This window comes from Lipomyces doorenjongii (assembly GCF_038497915.1).
Source record: "Lipomyces doorenjongii strain NRRL Y-27504 unplaced genomic scaffold V1508scaffold_15, whole genome shotgun sequence".
Taxonomy (NCBI): Eukaryota; Fungi; Ascomycota; class Lipomycetes; order Lipomycetales; family Lipomycetaceae; genus Lipomyces; species Lipomyces doorenjongii.
In genome coordinates, this window is record NW_027118082.1 from 159,448 (window position 1) to 176,318 (window position 16,871).

At 46.7% G+C, this 16,871-nt stretch overlaps 5 protein-coding genes across 5 annotated transcripts; 3 read left to right on the top strand and 2 right to left on the bottom strand.

Annotated features, from left to right (window-relative positions):
* Window positions 1-42: 42 nt before the first annotated feature.
* On the bottom strand, window positions 43-321 carry V1508DRAFT_396548 (uncharacterized protein; the record flags this gene model as incomplete). The annotated part of the gene is made up of 1 exon (XM_066938108.1): window positions 43-321. The coding sequence occupies one exon, from the start codon at window positions 319-321 to the stop codon at window positions 43-45; it is 279 nt and encodes a 92-aa protein (XP_066796797.1).
* A 332-nt stretch (window positions 322-653) lies between these two features.
* Window positions 654-3,460, top strand: V1508DRAFT_460970 (NUC169 domain-containing protein). The gene is made up of 3 exons (XM_066942788.1): window positions 654-2,420; window positions 2,475-2,865; window positions 2,919-3,460. Exons 1-3 carry the CDS (start codon window positions 748-750, stop codon window positions 3,369-3,371), a joined length of 2,517 nt encoding a protein of 838 aa, XP_066796798.1. The 5' UTR covers window positions 654-747; the 3' UTR covers window positions 3,372-3,460.
* A 3,366-nt stretch (window positions 3,461-6,826) lies between these two features.
* Window positions 6,827-9,390, top strand: V1508DRAFT_403470 (uncharacterized protein; the record flags this gene model as incomplete). Its single annotated transcript, XM_066938555.1, has 4 exons — window positions 6,827-6,904; window positions 7,022-8,773; window positions 8,831-9,271; window positions 9,334-9,390. The coding sequence occupies 4 exons, from the start codon at window positions 6,827-6,829 to the stop codon at window positions 9,388-9,390; spliced, it is 2,328 nt and encodes a 775-aa protein (XP_066796799.1).
* An 832-nt stretch (window positions 9,391-10,222) lies between these two features.
* V1508DRAFT_414569 (uncharacterized protein) lies at window positions 10,223-15,069 on the top strand. The gene is made up of 5 exons (XM_066939946.1): window positions 10,223-10,676; window positions 10,727-12,314; window positions 12,365-13,229; window positions 13,284-13,830; window positions 13,885-15,069. Exons 1-5 carry the CDS (start codon window positions 10,595-10,597, stop codon window positions 14,685-14,687), a joined length of 3,885 nt encoding a protein of 1,294 aa, XP_066796800.1. The 5' UTR covers window positions 10,223-10,594; the 3' UTR covers window positions 14,688-15,069.
* V1508DRAFT_368378 (DNA glycosylase) lies at window positions 14,790-16,464 on the bottom strand. The gene is made up of 8 exons (XM_066937407.1): window positions 16,357-16,464; window positions 16,263-16,304; window positions 16,133-16,176; window positions 16,041-16,064; window positions 15,604-15,913; window positions 15,257-15,547; window positions 15,016-15,207; window positions 14,790-14,959 (listed from the first exon to the last, which is right to left on the bottom strand). Exons 1-8 carry the CDS (start codon window positions 16,378-16,380, stop codon window positions 14,924-14,926), a joined length of 963 nt encoding a protein of 320 aa, XP_066796801.1. The 5' UTR covers window positions 16,381-16,464; the 3' UTR covers window positions 14,790-14,923.
* Between the last annotated feature and the right edge of the window lie 407 nt (window positions 16,465-16,871).

Below are 16,871 nucleotides of genomic sequence, written 5' to 3' on the forward strand. Positions count from 1 at the left end.
TCGAGCAGTTCATGTCTTATTCTCCAAGAGCTATATGACCTTCTATCCCGACCGTCGGCTAATTTCTGACTTGATCATCTCGATGCGCAACTTCTGTCCAATAATTACATCATCATTTTCTATGATTACCTCGTGCATTTCATTCTTCTCCTTGTCGTCTTCCGTCTCCGCAATGTATTGCTCAATTTCGCGGTTCGATCGTTGCAAATGGTCAATCGAGTTCTCAATCCGTGCTCGCTCGTTATGCAAAGTTTCCAGCGGTAGCTGTGCAATGGCCATCGCAAATATTTCCAATTTGTCCGGTTCGTCTATTGTTGCCATTTCGAGAATATTCCCAGTTAACGAGTGTTGTTGTTCGGACGTAGAATGATCACCGGCTGCCACAAGTTAGTAAGGAAGAGATGAACCTACAAATAGCTAAGTCGTACACAACAAGATACCTGTAAAATCGTGCACCGCGAAAGCCGTAGCCCAAATAGTCAGACAATTTTCCTTCAAATCACGAACAAATGGCAACGCGAAACATCAATCAGCGGCGTCAGCACATCGCATTGGGGACAGGGTACCAAACACAAACTATTTTGTTTCCAACTCCCGCAAAAATTGTCACGTCTCTGTCGGCCTCAACCCCCTGAATATTTTAAGGTAAAAGTCCCAAGCAAAAAGATTTTCTGTCTCGAAGCTGTTGAACTTAGGTGCTAGATAACGCAGTTGATCGACACCTATTTTATACGCGCGAACAAATACATGGCTAAACGGAAATTAGCAGGAGCGAAGAAGCCGGCTGCGAAACCGCAAACTTCTGTGCAGATTACCGGGAACCAGCAAGGTAGTAAACTAGAGAACGTGCCAGCACGGGCTCCACGACTTCTGATTGAGGATGAGGATGAAGATAACGAGGATGGAGACGAGGAGGGATATATTGATGATGAAGCTGAGGAGGCCGAGGACGACGAGCTAGAATATGAGAGTGATTTGGACGAATATGACGACGAGGATGATGTCAGCGAGAAGTTTGAAGGACTGCTCGACGGCGCGATTTCAGATTCCGAGTCCGAGGACGAAGCAAGTGATGATGCGTCTGAAGGCGACGGTGAAGAAGATGATGCTGATGCTAACGAGGAAGCCCTACATTTTGGAGAAGATGACGAAAATGAGGAGCATGAAGATGAGGCAGAAGTCATAAAAAACTCTGTCAGCGATGATGACGAGGAAGACGAATATCTCAGCAAATATAGCGCAGCAAGCGAGGCGGAAAGCCTGTCCTCAATTTCCTCAGATCAAGACGATAGTAGAATTGCATATTACACTGCCGGCGCTGACGGCGGGCCACGGCCGATTTATCACGAAATTGATCCGCATTACTCCAGTGACGACAGTGATCTCGAGGACATGAATACTATCGGCAACGTGCCACTATCAGCTTACGACGAATATCCACATATTGGCTACGATATTAACGGAAAACGGATCATGCGTCCTGCCACTGGCTCTGCACTCGATAGTTTACTGGACAGTATTGAGGTGCCTGAAGGATGGACGGGCTTAATCGACAAAGAATCCGGTGCAGACTTGAAACTGACAAAGGACGAACTCGAGCTTGTTAAGAAGATCCAGTTGGGTGAGAATGCTGGTGACGTCAATCCTTATGAAAATACGATCGAATGGTTTTCATCTAAAACGGAGATCATGGCATTGTCTGCCGCGCCTGAGCCCAAACGGCGATTTGTGCCATCTAGACATGAAGCAAAACGGATAATGAAGATAGTCAAAGCTATCAGAGAGGGACGGATAGTACCTAACAAGCCGAAGGTTAGACCCGAGCAGATGGTCTACGATCTATGGGCTGATGATTTGCAAGAACAGCAGCCTCATGTTATGCATATTCCGGCTCCCAAGTTGGCCAAGCCGACGAACGATGAGAGCTACAATCCACCTGAAGAGTATCTGCCATCTGAGGAAGAAATTAATGCATGGAACGAAACGGACGCAATGGACCGGGAAAGGGACTACCTGCCGCGAAAATACTCGTCTCTTCGTACAGTTCCCCGTTACGAGGACTTTGTTCGCGAGCGCTTCGAGCGTTCTCTCGATTTGTACCTAGCACCACGTGTCCGTAAGAACAAGCTTAACATTGACCCTGACTCCTTGTTGCCTAAGCTACCGTCACCACAGGACCTTCGACCGTTCCCTATTAAATGCTCAGTCACATATAGGGGTCATAAAGGCCGCGTGCGTGCGGTTAGTATCGATTCTTCCGGCTTGTGGCTCGCCACCGGAGGGGATGATGGAACTGTCAGGATCTGGGAAGTGCTCACTGGTCGTGAGATTTGGAAAGCGACTGTGGGTGACGATGATGAAGCGGTTCAGTCTGTCGAGTGGAATCCAGTGAAGGATTCTGGCATTCTCGCAGTCTCAGCGTAAGTTACACGATTACTGCCCACACACGTATCAATTTACTAATGTCAAATTAGGGGAGAGAAGATATTTTTATGTCTTCCTCCGATATTTGACGATGAAACTGAGGTGGCAGGCCAGGAGCTTCTTGCCGCTGGATGGGGGTATGCAGCTCAGCCTGCGCCAGTTGAGCATATCAACAAGGAGCAACAGTGCAAGTGGATCAAGCCATCCACGAAATTGGCGTCACAAGGTGTCGACGTCGTAATTGTGTGCCGCAAGACCGTCAAACAGATCGCATGGCACAGGAGAGGCGACTACTTTACCGGTGTCTCGCCCGAAGGAGCAAATATGGCAGTTTTGGTTCATCAGGTTTCGAAGCACAACACGCAGTCTCCATTCCGAAAGTCCAAAGGCATCATTCAACGAGCCCAGTTCCATCCATTCAAGCCGATGCTCTACGTTGCTGTAAGTGTTTCGTTGATAGTACTTGTGATCCTTCGCATAGTTAATGGAAGTAGACTCAGCGATATGTGCGTATCTACGATCTATCAACACAATCACTTACCAAGGCACTACAACCTGGTGCGAGATGGCTCAGCTCATTTGATATTCACCCACAGGGTGACAACGTTATCACTGGCTCCTATGACAAGCGCGTTACATGGCATGACTTGGATCTCAGCACCAAGCCTTATCGCACTCTTCGATATCACACCCGAGCCGTGCGAGACGTTCGATTCCACACTCGTTTGCCGTTGTTCTGCTCGGCTAGTGACGACGGATACATCAATGTCTTTCACGGAACTGTTTATGACGATTTGCTTAGGAATCCGCTCTTGGTGCCGCTGAAAGTGTTGAAGGGCCATACCGTCGTTCAGTCGCTTGGCGTACTGAAAGTTGCATGGCATCCGAAAGAAGCATGGCTTTTCAGTGTTGGTGCAGACGGCACGGCGAAGTTGTGGACGAGCTAAGGGTTGGCAACTGGAGGTGTATTTGCACAGGGATTCGAAAAGTTGGGGTTTTTGGATGTATTATAGTAATATATACACGATTTTCATAACTGACAACCTTACCAACGATTTGGTGCTGTCGCATATTTACATTGCCCTATTCGGATATTAAGTATAATACAACTCCCACGAGTGCTGCAAATACTGTCACTTTTTTCCGGTAAATATGTACACCTTGGGAACTCCTCTATTCGATAGCATATTATAGTTTAGAGTTGAATATCATCCGATTAGCGACCTTCCCGACCTAGTAATGAGTCATTAGAAATATTTTGTATTACGAAGTTACTAATTTGGGACATACATTTGTAACAGAGATTTGAATCATCACTGTCCAATGGCCTCCCGCAACGTGCACACCCAAATTGTACAGTCTCATCTCTTGGCTTGTGTATTTCGTCAGCTCGAGACCCATTTCTGGCGTCCTGCAGGTGCAGATCCCTCAGCTGGTGCCGAGAGGCAGATGTGGTACCTGTGGAACATATTGGGCTACGTCCAGACGAGTTGGTAGAGAGGGAGCAATCTGACATTACTCCACTCCGCTATATGAACTTGGACGTAAAATCTAGCGTTATTAATAAGAGAAAAAGCGCGAACTCCCAAGAATCTTATATGGCGCAAAAAATAGTCGGCGCTCAAAGGTAAACAGTGTGGTATTCCGAAGCCCATCTACTTTAGAGGAAGCTCCATGATCTGGGGTAGTTTAGCTACAACACACAAAGCTGTTGTTGTCCCATGACAGGATCGGGGGGGGGGGGGGAGCGGCGGCGCCGCACCTCGATTACCGCCTATAGCCGACTGCCATGCCTGATCTGTCACAACAAACAGGCCCGATTCACAAATTGGCAGAATAGTTGTAATAAAGTATTCCATAATTTTCTATTGTTTGGTCTATACTGCAATTTATTTCTCGATTTTGAACTCAAAACACGCAAACGGTTGGAAATAATGCTGAAATACAAGGTCCTTCGCAGTATCGATGACTCTCTAAATCAACACCTATGAAAGTTGCGGAGTGCCGTTGACTTGCTGATGCTAATCTCTATCATCTCTGGGGAGTTCCAGTCTTGAATCAGGCGTGCGAACGAAGTTTGTCTCGCGAAGAATTATTATTATCTGAAGTGGTGACAATATACCACTCGTTCTGATCAGACTGGCCAAATCATCGCGTCCGATAATTAACGGCGTGCAGAGCATGACAGTATTAAACCTCGGCCTTGTCTCAGCCATGAACTTGCGGGCCACATGCCCAGCCCAGGTATTTGCTGCGCAATAATTCATTGCATGCCCAAACTTTTCTGGAAGCAGTCCGACTCCAGGGTCGGATTCTTGTCTTCATATGCATAGACCCGGGAGGTAGAGGGTTGCAGCAGGTCCACCGTAGTGATCACGCATAGTAGGAAAGACGATGCGATGATGACCCGCTTAACGAGTGCTCCAAAATCGTGAGCAGGCTTGAGAATAGAGTGTCGCAAAACATTCCTGACTGCATGATGTCCGTGACGGTCTTCAAAATTGTAATGTAATGGCGAAGCGAAATGGATGAAAGTATCGGCGACTAGGTTGTCGAAAGTCTCCGAAGACTGAGATGTCAGGGATCACAGTTCCGCGGATACGGAAGAAAGAGCCTATACCTCTGGCAGATCCGGTCGACCTGAGATTGCTTGCGGCAGGTAATAAGCACCTTTAAGCTGGTACGATCGAGGAGATGGAAGATGAATATAATATGATGCCGAGGTTGGCGCCAGCAAGCAGGACAGTTGCAGTCATACAGGTGTCAGAATAAGCAACAATATAGAGAACTGTCAGCAGTATGGATATCAACTAGCAGCAAGTGCGCGAGCTTTCATTGTTAATTCTTGTTTCCGTTTGTTTAGTATTCTCATCAATATCAACAAGTCTATGCAATTATTTGTGCGAAAAGGTAAATTGAGTTAGGGTGTGCAGATGATCTCCGATGAATTCTGCGTCGGTCGAGCCGCGAGTCCGAGTCCGATTGAATGTTGTCTTGAGTTTGACAGGCGTGTATCTCCAAATTGCTCGCCTATCCCTCGGCCGTCATCTGCTACGTTAAATATTTTCGGATGAGGAGCCGAGTTGTGCAAGACTAAATTCTTAGAAACTTACCAGTAATATTACGATAACAACTACCTTATATCTACTCTATTTTAAGAACTTCTACGCACAACAGTCCACGTGCTTTAGTTTTACGTTAGATGAGTCGACGGTACAGTATTCGTATTCCATTTTATTTATTGCACTCACGGTCGGAAGCGAGAACTCATCGTTGCCTTGCCGTATTGTACATACTGGACTCTAACCTCGCCTCATCGATAAGGTAATCGGAATTCACAGTAGTTGAATAAACATGGTGGAAGAGCTAGAGAAGTGTAATCAGACAGTCGAAGGTACATCTGTATAAATGCTATTAAATTCCAATTGTAGGCCGCCAGATTTCGACTGCGAGTCTTAAACAACTCGACTCAAATTCGCTCTCGACACGACGAGTCGAGCTGCGCCATGCCGGGCTTGCCAAGCCCCAATCCATTGCGTGCTCGACATAAACAGCCGCGTCGGCAAAACATCTCCAAAACCGCGTCCCACTCTCTATAAGTTTTCAATCTCCGGCACAGACAAGTAATCCGACTCATTTCGACAGAATTGGTTGCCATTAGTTGGGAACCTCCTTGGCACGGTCCGGTGCACGTCCCGACCACCCCTCTACGCCTTTCCGAAGGTTGTTGTCTTGTCTTCACGGTAGCAGTGTCTTCCATCCCGTTCGCGAAGTAGTACTGGCGACGAGTCCACTCGCCGTGTTGCGTCTTCCAGTACGGCTACCTGTTTATCCGCTTCTTCGTTAATCTCGCCCGTTGGGGAGGATGGAAACGACGTCTTTCCCTCCGACTCCTGTTCGTCTGTTTTTCCCACCACAGCCAGGAGCCGTAACTCTACAACCGTCAGTCGTCCCAGTGACGACGGTGCCGACGGCTCCGAAAAGCCTCTTTACAATTGCATCTGTCGCAAGTGCCAACGATTGCGCAGTCAGCAACAGGACCAGAGCTCTTCGCTGCCTTGCACGCCGCCTCGGGCACCACCAAGTCCTGGCGCAGTGTCAAGGTGGGAGTCTCCCGATATAGCTGTCACGATTCCTGACGCTCCTGCTGCCACGATGTTCGATCTGTTCAGCCTTAAGCGTAAGACTGTGACCGCTCCAGACACAATTCCCCAGACGTCGTCATCAGCACCGTTTTCTGCCACGTCAACAAAGCGACCGAAGTTGGATACTGACGGCAGTAGGCAATTTAAGTCACATTTATCTGCTAGCTCGCCTTTACTGCCCTCTGCACTTGGAATGTCGTCGTCTCAGCTGCCCAAGTCAATTGGTATGGACACACGCAGCTCGGACAACGAACTCTATGGCGAAGCCAAGCGAAGAAAATGGATACAGTCGTTGGGTAATTATATGCCGGACCCTCAATGCTCGTCACAGAACAGTAACAGCACTCAGGCCTCCGGAAGCAGCCAGGCCACACAAATAGCGCCTGAAAAGTTTAGTAAGGTAATACTGATGTATTGGTCTATCCGATGATTTGCTAAATCTTCGGATACAGCCATCACGAAATTTTGCTTCTGGCCTTTTGCCATCGTTCGGTCAAGACGGGTACCGGACCTTACCATCCTGGAGCAGGGCATCTGTATATGCGCCTGCAACGTCGGCCTCTTCACCGGTCCCGTCTCGATCACCGGCACCGGTGACATCCACAAGTTCTCAACTCTCTGGCCCTGGCATTTCCAACGGAACATCTAATAACTCATCAAAAACAACAACGCCATACACACCCGATAGCATGCGCATTGACGCGCTGTCTCGATACAAAGTTAATGTCCCACCGGAAACCATAACGGGGCCAAGCCAGAAGACTTACCCTGGATCAGCTCCTCAGTTCAATATCGAACCTACAGACAGGCGCTTTATCTTACCTGTACCTGAACCCACAGTCAGTACAAATCGCGGTCGCGTTGCTCCAGACAAGCCTTACAGCGGACCGCCGCCCGTCATACAAAGTTGGAGTAACATAAATCTCCCACTTCCAGATCTAGATGAGGCGTCAGCCCGAAATTCTCCCCAACCTTCAGTAGTGTTGTCTCCAGCAACGTCACCATCTGTCGAGCACGCAACTAAAGCAGCGACTTCGAGAAAATACGGCGATGACAGCAAGTCACCGTCTTCCTTTTCGCGTTATTACCAATCCTCTCCATCCTCGACAAGTAGGAGCTGGCCGAGTCACAGTTTGCTATATGGATATCAGGGGCAGTCTCTTCTTCTTCCGGAGCAATCAGATCGACGGCCGGGATACGAAGCGGTTTCTGAATCCGTTAGTTCAGCTGAGCCAATTTTTTTGGCGCCTGGCTACACTCCAAAATCAGCATATTGTGCTGAAGATTCTAACCCTTTGAAAATATCTGGAGCTTCGTCGCGAGACAATAGAAATTTAAGCGACCATCAGCCGGCGATCAGTTTACCCAGTTCCGATTCAAGATCTAATACTGAGCACCGAAGATGTAGTGCTGACGGCGTTGCAAGTTTAGCTACTGCAGCGACAAGCAATGGTGTGCGGGCGTCGACGTTATATTCCAGAGCAACCAGCGGCCCAATATACGGTGTGCAACGCGTATCATATCCAGAGTCACACACTCGAAGTACTGACTCCAGAATGTCTGCACCGTCTACATCTCGTACTGAATCTGCAATAGGAAATGAAACGATTGTCTCCACGGCTTCAGGAGCTCAAATGCACCAACCGCCAATACTTTCAGTTCTCTCATCATCGGCTTCTTCTTCTGAGTCGAATACGCCAAAGACGCCATGTGTGACATCTTCAACATCCTCGGCTAACTCAACGAAGTCGATTCATCCGGTTTTGAGTAGGCTAAAGTCTTCTGAGTCACTCCAGCAGAGACGGTCACCAGGCAGCAATCTCTCCTTGTCGGGTTTGCAGAAGCCGAAACGCTCAGAGTCGATCGAACGAAACGAAAGGGAATCAAGGTCGCCTTCCGTAATTACGATATCGGATAGCTCGATCTCGGCTAGTTTTAGGCAAAATATTATTAATGGAAAGGAATTGTCTAGTTTGAATGGTAATGAAGCGGCTGCTAAACAATCGGATATGTCTCCACCGCATGGTCATACTACAATGGATGATTCATGTTCGAACTGTGGGATCAGTGCGAGTGTGCTCGTTGAGTATGCGAAAGGTAAAGAGGAATTGGTGGTCAAAAAGAAACAATGGGAAGTATACTTTTGTGAGGACCAAGCCGAGAAGGCGGAGATGAAGGAAGAGATTGAAGCAATAAAGGAGCAGGTAAGCTACTGTAGCATACCGTTTGAATTGTTCAGACCTAATCTTATGATTATATAGAGCGCCAAGATGCATGCCGAATATGAAATCACGCGTATGGATCGCGACAATTTGCGTTTGGACTGTGACACACTCAAACAGAAATTAGATGCTCAACAGAAATTTATCAGTGAGCTGTCTCAGCAACTCGAGGCGCAGAGAGAGGAGATTAGACGAGCTGAGGCATGTCTTAACAGTGGTGGAATCGATTCTGCCGGTCTCTCATTGTCCATAGATTCATCTGCTGCTGTTAACAGTCCTCCAGCTACAACAGAGAGTGTGTGCTCGGTTTCTGATACATATCACGGCAGGCTGGATCAGAAAGACATTGATACTATCGTGCATGACGAAGTGGATGGAAAGGGCGACATGGAAGTTGTTCATCAGATGATCACGAGATCGCGGGCATCGAAGCTCACCAATGGAGAGCAACAAGAGATTTCTAATTCCTCAGATGAAATTGTGGAACAACCTTGCGAAATTGATCATATATTGAATTCCCCCGCTGATCCTATCATGTTCAGGCGCTCAATGCAGTTCACATCACGGTCGCCATTTCCTGTAGAATCTGCGAATGGTGACAGCAGCTCTAGAAACGAGTCAGTAATGTCCAAAGCGCACCTCCGTCCAGGCCGGAAGATGAGGCCCCGACTGCTATTTGACGGCTCGAATCTAAAGGCACTGCATGTTCACCGAGGAGGCAAATTTGGCAAGATGGTCACTTTCAGTGAGGAAGACGATAAGCCTGGTCCGTTTGGACTTGAACCTAAAAATGCTGTACCAGTACTTAGAGACTATATACTCGGTTTTAGAGAAGGTGTTATCGTATGATCCCATTTTGTTGAGGGCTTCATTGACACTAGATACTAATGGTCACTGCAATTTAGGACCCGAGGACAAAGCGCTTGAAGCGTGGCATACCAGTACTTAAAGTCGGCCGAAAAATTCCAGGAGAGTTGTTAAAATCGTGATGTCCTCTAAAACTTTTATTTATTGCTTTTACGATAAAATAGTGATGTTCTCTAAAGACTTTATTCATTGCTTTTATGATACCGGAATGTATGATTACGGATGTGATATGCCTTCGGTGTCGGTCCTACTACTACGAAGGGCTAAGGAGGGATTTATGGATATGGACTGGATTTTTAAGAATGGTATAATATTAGTGTGATTTTTAAACAGCGCTGCTATCCTCGTTCTTATCAGGCACTGCAATTTTATATATTAAGGTGGTGGATTGAGTAATAGTCATATGGAGTCTACATAGGAGTATATGTGATGAAACACAATGTGTCGCTATTATGTGGCGCTGGGCGTCATGCGTCGTTACGTTAACAACCAAGCCGGAATGGGCGATTAGTACAAGACCCTTGGACACGCTCTCCACTTGAGCCACGAGACCGCAAGGTTGTGCTTTCGTCACACGCCGACTTACACACAGCAAATTACATCGATGAAACCACCAGTCTATTAGCTACAAGCGCAAAGTTATGGGCTCCAAACTTCATGACCTCGTTTTATCTGAAATTTAGCCGACTTCTGATATTTTCGTGTTTGGATTAATTTAGATTTCCGTTTGATTGGTTGGGTTGATTTCCACTAGACTCAATTTGCCTGCAATCCATCTTGCTTCAAATCTTGGCAGTGTCAGCACTTATTTGCTAGCAAGCGTAAGTGTCAAGTCGTAAAGTCATCCGTTTGAAGAACTTAGGCGACTGCTTTTAATTGGATTGTACTGTTAACCTACCAACAGATCGATTTAAGAATCCGCCTAGTCAGATCAACATGCAGAATCAGCAGGGTCGCGGCTCCCGGGGCCTTCACATCGCTCATAGGCGATCTCCTTCAGAGCTCACTCCTCTTATGAGTATGTTATAGTTGCAATCGGCTGAATCGTCTTTAGTTAATAGTTTATAGTTGAGCAACTGGCTTTACAGCAGCAGATGGATCTCCTACAAGTTCAGCAACAGCAAATTCTGGCCCAGCAGCAGCAATTCGCGCAGGCAGGTCTTCTTTCTTCGCAGAACATACCAAGTTCTCCCGTCATGGCCTCTGTTCAGAACTTCGTGTCATCGCCTTCTTCGACATACGCACCGTTCCCCATGTCCGGAACAGCTGGAACCGGGGGTCATCGGCGAACCCAATCGTCTGTCCCCGGATTTCAGGTTATGGGACCTCCACAAGTTCCGACGTCCAATTCGGGGTCCGTTTATGAGAATGTGAACGCTAGCGGGCTCAATCGGAATCCTAATCGCAACAGTGGAAGTCAGGGCCATACTCGACGGCACTCCCTAGCGCTTCCGGAAGCCAAGCGAGCTGCACAGCTAGCCCAGCAACACAAGCAGGGGGGGTCCGCGCAGAATGGCGCGGGCTCTATGCAAAGCTCATCCTTCTTCCAGTTCCCGCCTCCAAAACCCGTAAATGATGGAAATTCAGGAAGCCAGACGTCCAGACATAATTACTCCCGCAGCCACGGAACTTCGTCTGATTTTCCAGAAGATCACTCGAGATCTCCTCAGCCGTCGCAATCAGGTTTCAGCTTTCCGCAGAATTATAATGAAAGCTCACTATCTCACGAACGACGGAACGTGTCGAATCCCACCCATTCTCGATCAGGATCACGAAATTTTGATGGAGACTGGCGGCGAAATAGCATGCAGTTCCCACCGGCTCAGAACACGTCACAGTTGGAAACTGCGAGTTCTGGATCACAGCAGTTCTTCCCTGGTCACCGTTCGCGATCATCCTTATCCAGCTCAATGAGCAACCCATCTTCACATTTTGGCTCTAACACATTTGGGCCTGGAATCATTCCTTTATTCTCCCAACAGCAGTTCAATAGCGCCCACGCATCCCAATCACAGCAGCACGCTTCCAATATTCATTCAAGTAGTCCGCAAAATCGCATTTCGCCGAATCAAGCTGTTCCCCAAATGCCTCTCGTCTTGCCTGCTCAAGAATTCTCTCAGCCTTCACAACTTTCGTTCCCAATGCAGCAGCAGCAGATTGCACAGCTGCAATCACAGCAGCGAAAATCACTGTTTCTGCCATACCTCACACAAGCGTCTATTCCAGCTCTATTGGCTGAAGGACGTCTCGTCACTGGCGTGCTACGAGTTAACAAGAAAAACAGGTCCGATGCTTATGTGTCAACGTATGGACTTTTGGACGCCGACATTTATATTTGCGGGTCGAAGGACAGAAATAGAGCACTTGAAGGCGATATCGTTGCAGTTGAACTGCTCACGGTTGATGAGGTCTGGGGTTCCAAACGAGAGAAAGAAGAGAAGAAAAAGAGAAAAGACGGCGAAGACGGACCACCAGGATTGCAGCGGCGGGGAAGTCTACGAACCAGACCTATTCAGAAGAAGAACGATGATGTGGAGGTTGAAGGGCAGGGGCTACTGCTAGTCGAGGAGGATGAGATTAGCGACGATAGCAAACCTTTATATGCTGGACATGTTGTTGCCGTTATAGAAAGGACGCCAGGACAGGTGTACAGCGGGTATGCTGGAATCTTACAATTGCTCGTTGAGACTTGCTAACTAGATGCAGAACTTTGGGCCTGTTGAGACCGTCATCGCAAGCCGCAAAGGAAAAGCAAGAGTCAGACAGACGGGAACGATCGGATGGACATGAATCGCATAGAATCGACAAGCCAAAAATTGTTTGGTTCAAACCGACGGATAAGCGGGTACCTCTGATTGCTATTCCCACAGAGCAAGCCCCGCGAGATTTCGTGGAGAATCACGAGAAGTATGCCAATACATTGTTTGTCGCATCAATCAAGCGCTGGCCGATTACTTCACTGCATCCGTTCGGCATGCTTATCGAGTCACTTGGAACTGTGGGAGATCATAATGTCGAAATCAATGCTATTTTGCGCGATAACAGCTTTATGAATGATTCTTTCTCAGATTCGGTGCTCAATAGTCTTTCTGGATTGTCGAGAATCACCGACGATACGATAGGCCGGAGATCATTTGAGAATGAAGATGTATATGCTCTCCTCTTGAACAGTGCTAGGGAATCTGATCAAGCCGTTCATGTGAAGAGACTTGATAGTTCGACAGTGCAGGTCGGCGTACATATTTCTGATGTCTCCCATTACATTAAGCCAAACACACCGATTGATCGTGAAGCAAAGGCTCGTGGGACATCGGTGTTTATGGCAAAGAAGACGGTGCCGATGCTGCCTGAAGGACTTTTTGAGAATTATATTTCTCTAGATTCTAACAAACAGCGTTGCACATTTAGTGTTGTACTCGACGTGAATCTCAAGTCGTTTGATATTTCCAATCTTTGGATCGGCAAAAGTTTAATAAGCCCCAAGTCTAGGCTGACTAGTGGTGAAATATTAAGCATGGTGCTTCATCCCGAACTTAATGGGGGTAAGACTGACAGTGTTCAAATCTTAAAGGTAAGCAGTAGCATATTTAAGTTATAGGTTTCGGTACTAAATAAAGTCTCCAAGAATGTGGCGCTTGGATTTCGAAGACGCCGTTTGAATTCCGCAACCGTCGATCTTCCTCATCTACATCTACTGAATCAGTTGGAAGACGAAAACGTGCCTGTGGAGACCAATTTATTTGAACGTCGAGCATCGTCACCCGTGATTGACGAGATTATGATTAAGGTCAACTCAATTGTTGCCAGCATATTATCCCAGAAACTTGGTGAACGTGCTTTCTTGCGGAGGCACCTACCTCCAAATCTCCATCGCTTGAATGCTTTCTTGGAAAAGATGAGAATCCTGGGCTTCGATTTTGATGGTTCCTCCAGTTCCAAACTGCAGAGTAGCCTCTTTCAGATTGGTGATGCAGATACTTTAAAAGGATTGGAGACTTTATTACTGAAAGCGTTCTCACGTGCAAAATATTACGTCGCAGGCAAAGTAGCTGAGAAGAGCGACCAGCTGCATTACCTGCTCAACCTTCCGTGTTATACCACGTTTACGTCTCCGGGCCGACGATATGCGGATATACTAGTTCATAGACAGCTGGATGCAGTTTTAAATAACCGTAAGCGTTATTGCGTGACATTTAGTGTGTTGAATAGCGTTGACATAGTTTCAGGCGAATACACGTTGGATGTCGAGGCTCTAACGAAGCTGGCCGATCATTGCAACGATCGAAAGGATGCAGCGAAGCGTGCACAAGAGCAGTCAATTCATTTGTTCTTGTGCGAAGTCATCACTAATCTGGCATCGTCGACGGGCCAGTTAGTTCGAGATGCCATTGTGATTAATGTATACGAATCAGCGTTTGATGTTCTTATTCCTGAATTTGGTATTGAGAAACGTGTGCACTGCGACCAGCTACCGCTCGAGAAAGCAGAGTTCGACAACGCTGCGAGATTATTGGAACTATACTGGGAGAAAGGAGTTGATTCGGCGACATTTGTTCCCGATGACGAGAAAGAACGGCCGGATTACAGTGGCTCTCGATATCGCGCTTCCAGCGTTACATCGGCTGCGGCGCAGGACCACGAAGATATTCGCCAAAAAATGGTCGAGATTTCGTCATTGTCGGTGGAGGACGAGTCTTCACTCTTTGACGTCGATGATGAATCGATTCAAGATATTTTATCTGCTACCCAATCCAAGAGCTTGCCTCCATCGCCGACGAAGCGGTCGCCATCTGTGAACTCCGACAAGCCGCAAAGAACAGCGTCGATGACTAAGATTAATTCATTGGGCGATGCCGCAACGGCTAATCCTTTAGATGCATACTTGGGGGATGTTGTCACGAGAGTGGATGGCACACAGTTCATACAGGAAATACGGGAATTACAACACGTACCAGTCTTGCTTAGAGCAGAAATCGGTAAAAGCTTGCCGTGTTTAACAGTGAGAACGTTAAATCCGTTTGCTTCTTAAGAAGCTCGGAGTTAGAATGCTTCTGACAGAAGACGTAATGTGATATTGAGGGCTTACGTAAATTGTATGGGTGGTGCGGCATTTTCTAGCAGTATTATATGTACGGCAATTATGCAATGATTTATCTAGAGGTCGGTATGGGATCTCTAGATAGATGGACGTAAATACGTAATATTTGTACACGAATTTCACTTGAGAATCAGATAATAACCCTTCCCTTTGTATCAAATTGTAATCTAAGGCGTTTTCCGTAATTCGGATATAAATAATACCTATTGAGAGAGCTAATCAGCTATACGGACGATATTCGAACGAGCAGAAGACATACAGATTGGGCCCAGCCAGCGTAGTCGCCCCATAATCCGCGTAGATGCGAGCTGATGTCGTCATACGTTGCTTTCGACAGCGCTTTCGACTTCGAAGGACGAATTTTGGCTCCCTTAGCATAGCGTTTTTGAACAATGTTCCACATATGTGTGTCTATTGGCACCGAACTATGGCAATCAAAAGCCATTAAGCACTGTATGCATCAGCCGTTACGATCAAGGTTTGTCTCTAATACGACTCACCACGCAGTCAGCAACTTTAGGACCGACTCCTGGGAACCCCAAGAGAAATTCTCGCACTTCCTGGTACGAGCTTCCTCTCAATTCTGAAAGTTCATGACCTAACGACTCCCACTCATGCACTTGTAAAGCTGTCTTATACACATACGCGGCGCGATATCCAAAACCAAGTTCGCGCAGCCTTTGCACAACCGCACTGCTTGTGCACAGGTCTGCAGGTCTCGGGAACGTGTAGAACGCGACACCATTGTACGTTGCTACATACGTGCCAAACGTCAGACATATGTTCTCTATCTGCATAAGCGATATTAGTAAGGCGATGAATATATGGTTGGAAATCTGGTGGATACCATCTGCGTGATTCTTTTGATGCTATTGTTCGAGCTGCAGATAAAACTGCACAATGTCTCCCATGGATCTTGCCTTAATATACGAATTCCACCAAACAGAGGTGCGATCGCTTGGAAATACTTGTCACGGGCGCCAAATTCACGATAAAGCTTAGATAGCTTGATAGATGTGTTAAAGTAGTCATTGATAACGTTTTCAATGTCCATTGGAGCAGTGAGCTCTGCTTTTGTCTGTGAAGTAACAGTGCGATATAATATATAATCGTCTTCCTGGCGGAGTATAATTATAAGTTCCTTTAAGACGGAGACCCTAAAATTTGATTACTAGGGCGGTATCAATAATAGATCCAATCGACTATGAATGCGGCCGAGTTAACCACTTACATTAACCAGCGCACTAGCCAGATCTAGCAGCTGCTATATACAGAGGTACGCACCATTCCTGTCCGTCCTTTTTCCATCTACAGCCGTCAAGTGATCAATATTTTATTTATCGAACAGCGAAGGGCTAACCATCCTTAAAACATACCTAAAGGACTGACCACTTGGAAGAACGACATCGAGACATATCTCCTAAAACCAGTTAGCGATTACATGTGTCTAATACTCATAGGTATTTATATTGGTACCAAGTTCAGGTACAAGGAGAATATGCCAACCTTAACAGGAATCTTGATTCGATTCCAAGATATTCTCTTCATCTAAAACTCGGTCAGAACCACTGTAAGTTGTGCATTCCTACACTTTCAATACCGCTAAATCAATATTATGGTCCATCCATTCAACGCTAGATCAAGTAGTCGCGTAAAAAGTTGGAACCTTGCAATACTATAATTTCAAAAATTGTGGAGGACCAACCCCCTTCGTGAATAGTCTCAAACTCTCAATCGAATTATTCCGTTTAGAGCGCCGCACGCAAATATCTAAGTTTGGCATTAGCCAAATTTGGACAATCTACGACCCTTTGTTTTGGCCAGCTTACCTTCAGACGCGGAATTAGAGGTAGAGGTTGTCAGCAACTCCCTGAAATCGTTTATCAAACTTGTCGATAGGTCAATTGGCTCACTGGTCTCGAAAGGCACTCGTCTAGCCTTCTATCAAAATCGTTAAATATTTCTATGGATAGTGCGACTGATATTGGCAATAAATGGGGCGGGATGACATTTGGGATTTTTCCACGAACACTTTTTCCGAGGCGAGCACTTCAATCAAACTGTTCGACTCTTATCCTGCATTTAGACATTGTGAACGAAATGGATTTATGTCAT

Coding starts and splice junctions, on each gene's coding strand:
- V1508DRAFT_460970 (XM_066942788.1), top strand. CDS start 748: ATGGCTAAACGGAAATTAGCAGGAGCGAAGAAGCCGGCTGCGAAACCG. Junction 2,421..2,474: donor GGCATTCTCGCAGTCTCAGC/GTAAGTTACACG, acceptor ATGTCAAATTAG/GGGAGAGAAGATATTTTTAT. Junction 2,866..2,918: donor AGCCGATGCTCTACGTTGCT/GTAAGTGTTTCG, acceptor TAATGGAAGTAG/ACTCAGCGATATGTGCGTAT.
- V1508DRAFT_414569 (XM_066939946.1), top strand. CDS start 10,595: ATGCAGAATCAGCAGGGTCGCGGCTCCCGGGGCCTTCACATCGCTCAT. Junction 10,677..10,726: donor AGAGCTCACTCCTCTTATGA/GTATGTTATAGT, acceptor AATAGTTTATAG/TTGAGCAACTGGCTTTACAG. Junction 13,831..13,884: donor GGATGCAGTTTTAAATAACC/GTAAGCGTTATT, acceptor ACATAGTTTCAG/GCGAATACACGTTGGATGTC.
- V1508DRAFT_368378 (XM_066937407.1), bottom strand. CDS start 16,380: ATGGACCATAATATTGATTTAGCG. Junction 15,208..15,256: donor CTAAAGTTGCTGACTGCGTG/GTGAGTCGTATT, acceptor TGATGCATACAG/TGCTTAATGGCTTTTGATTG. Junction 14,960..15,015: donor ACGCTGGCTGGGCCCAATCT/GTATGTCTTCTG, acceptor CTCTCTCAATAG/GTATTATTTATATCCGAATT.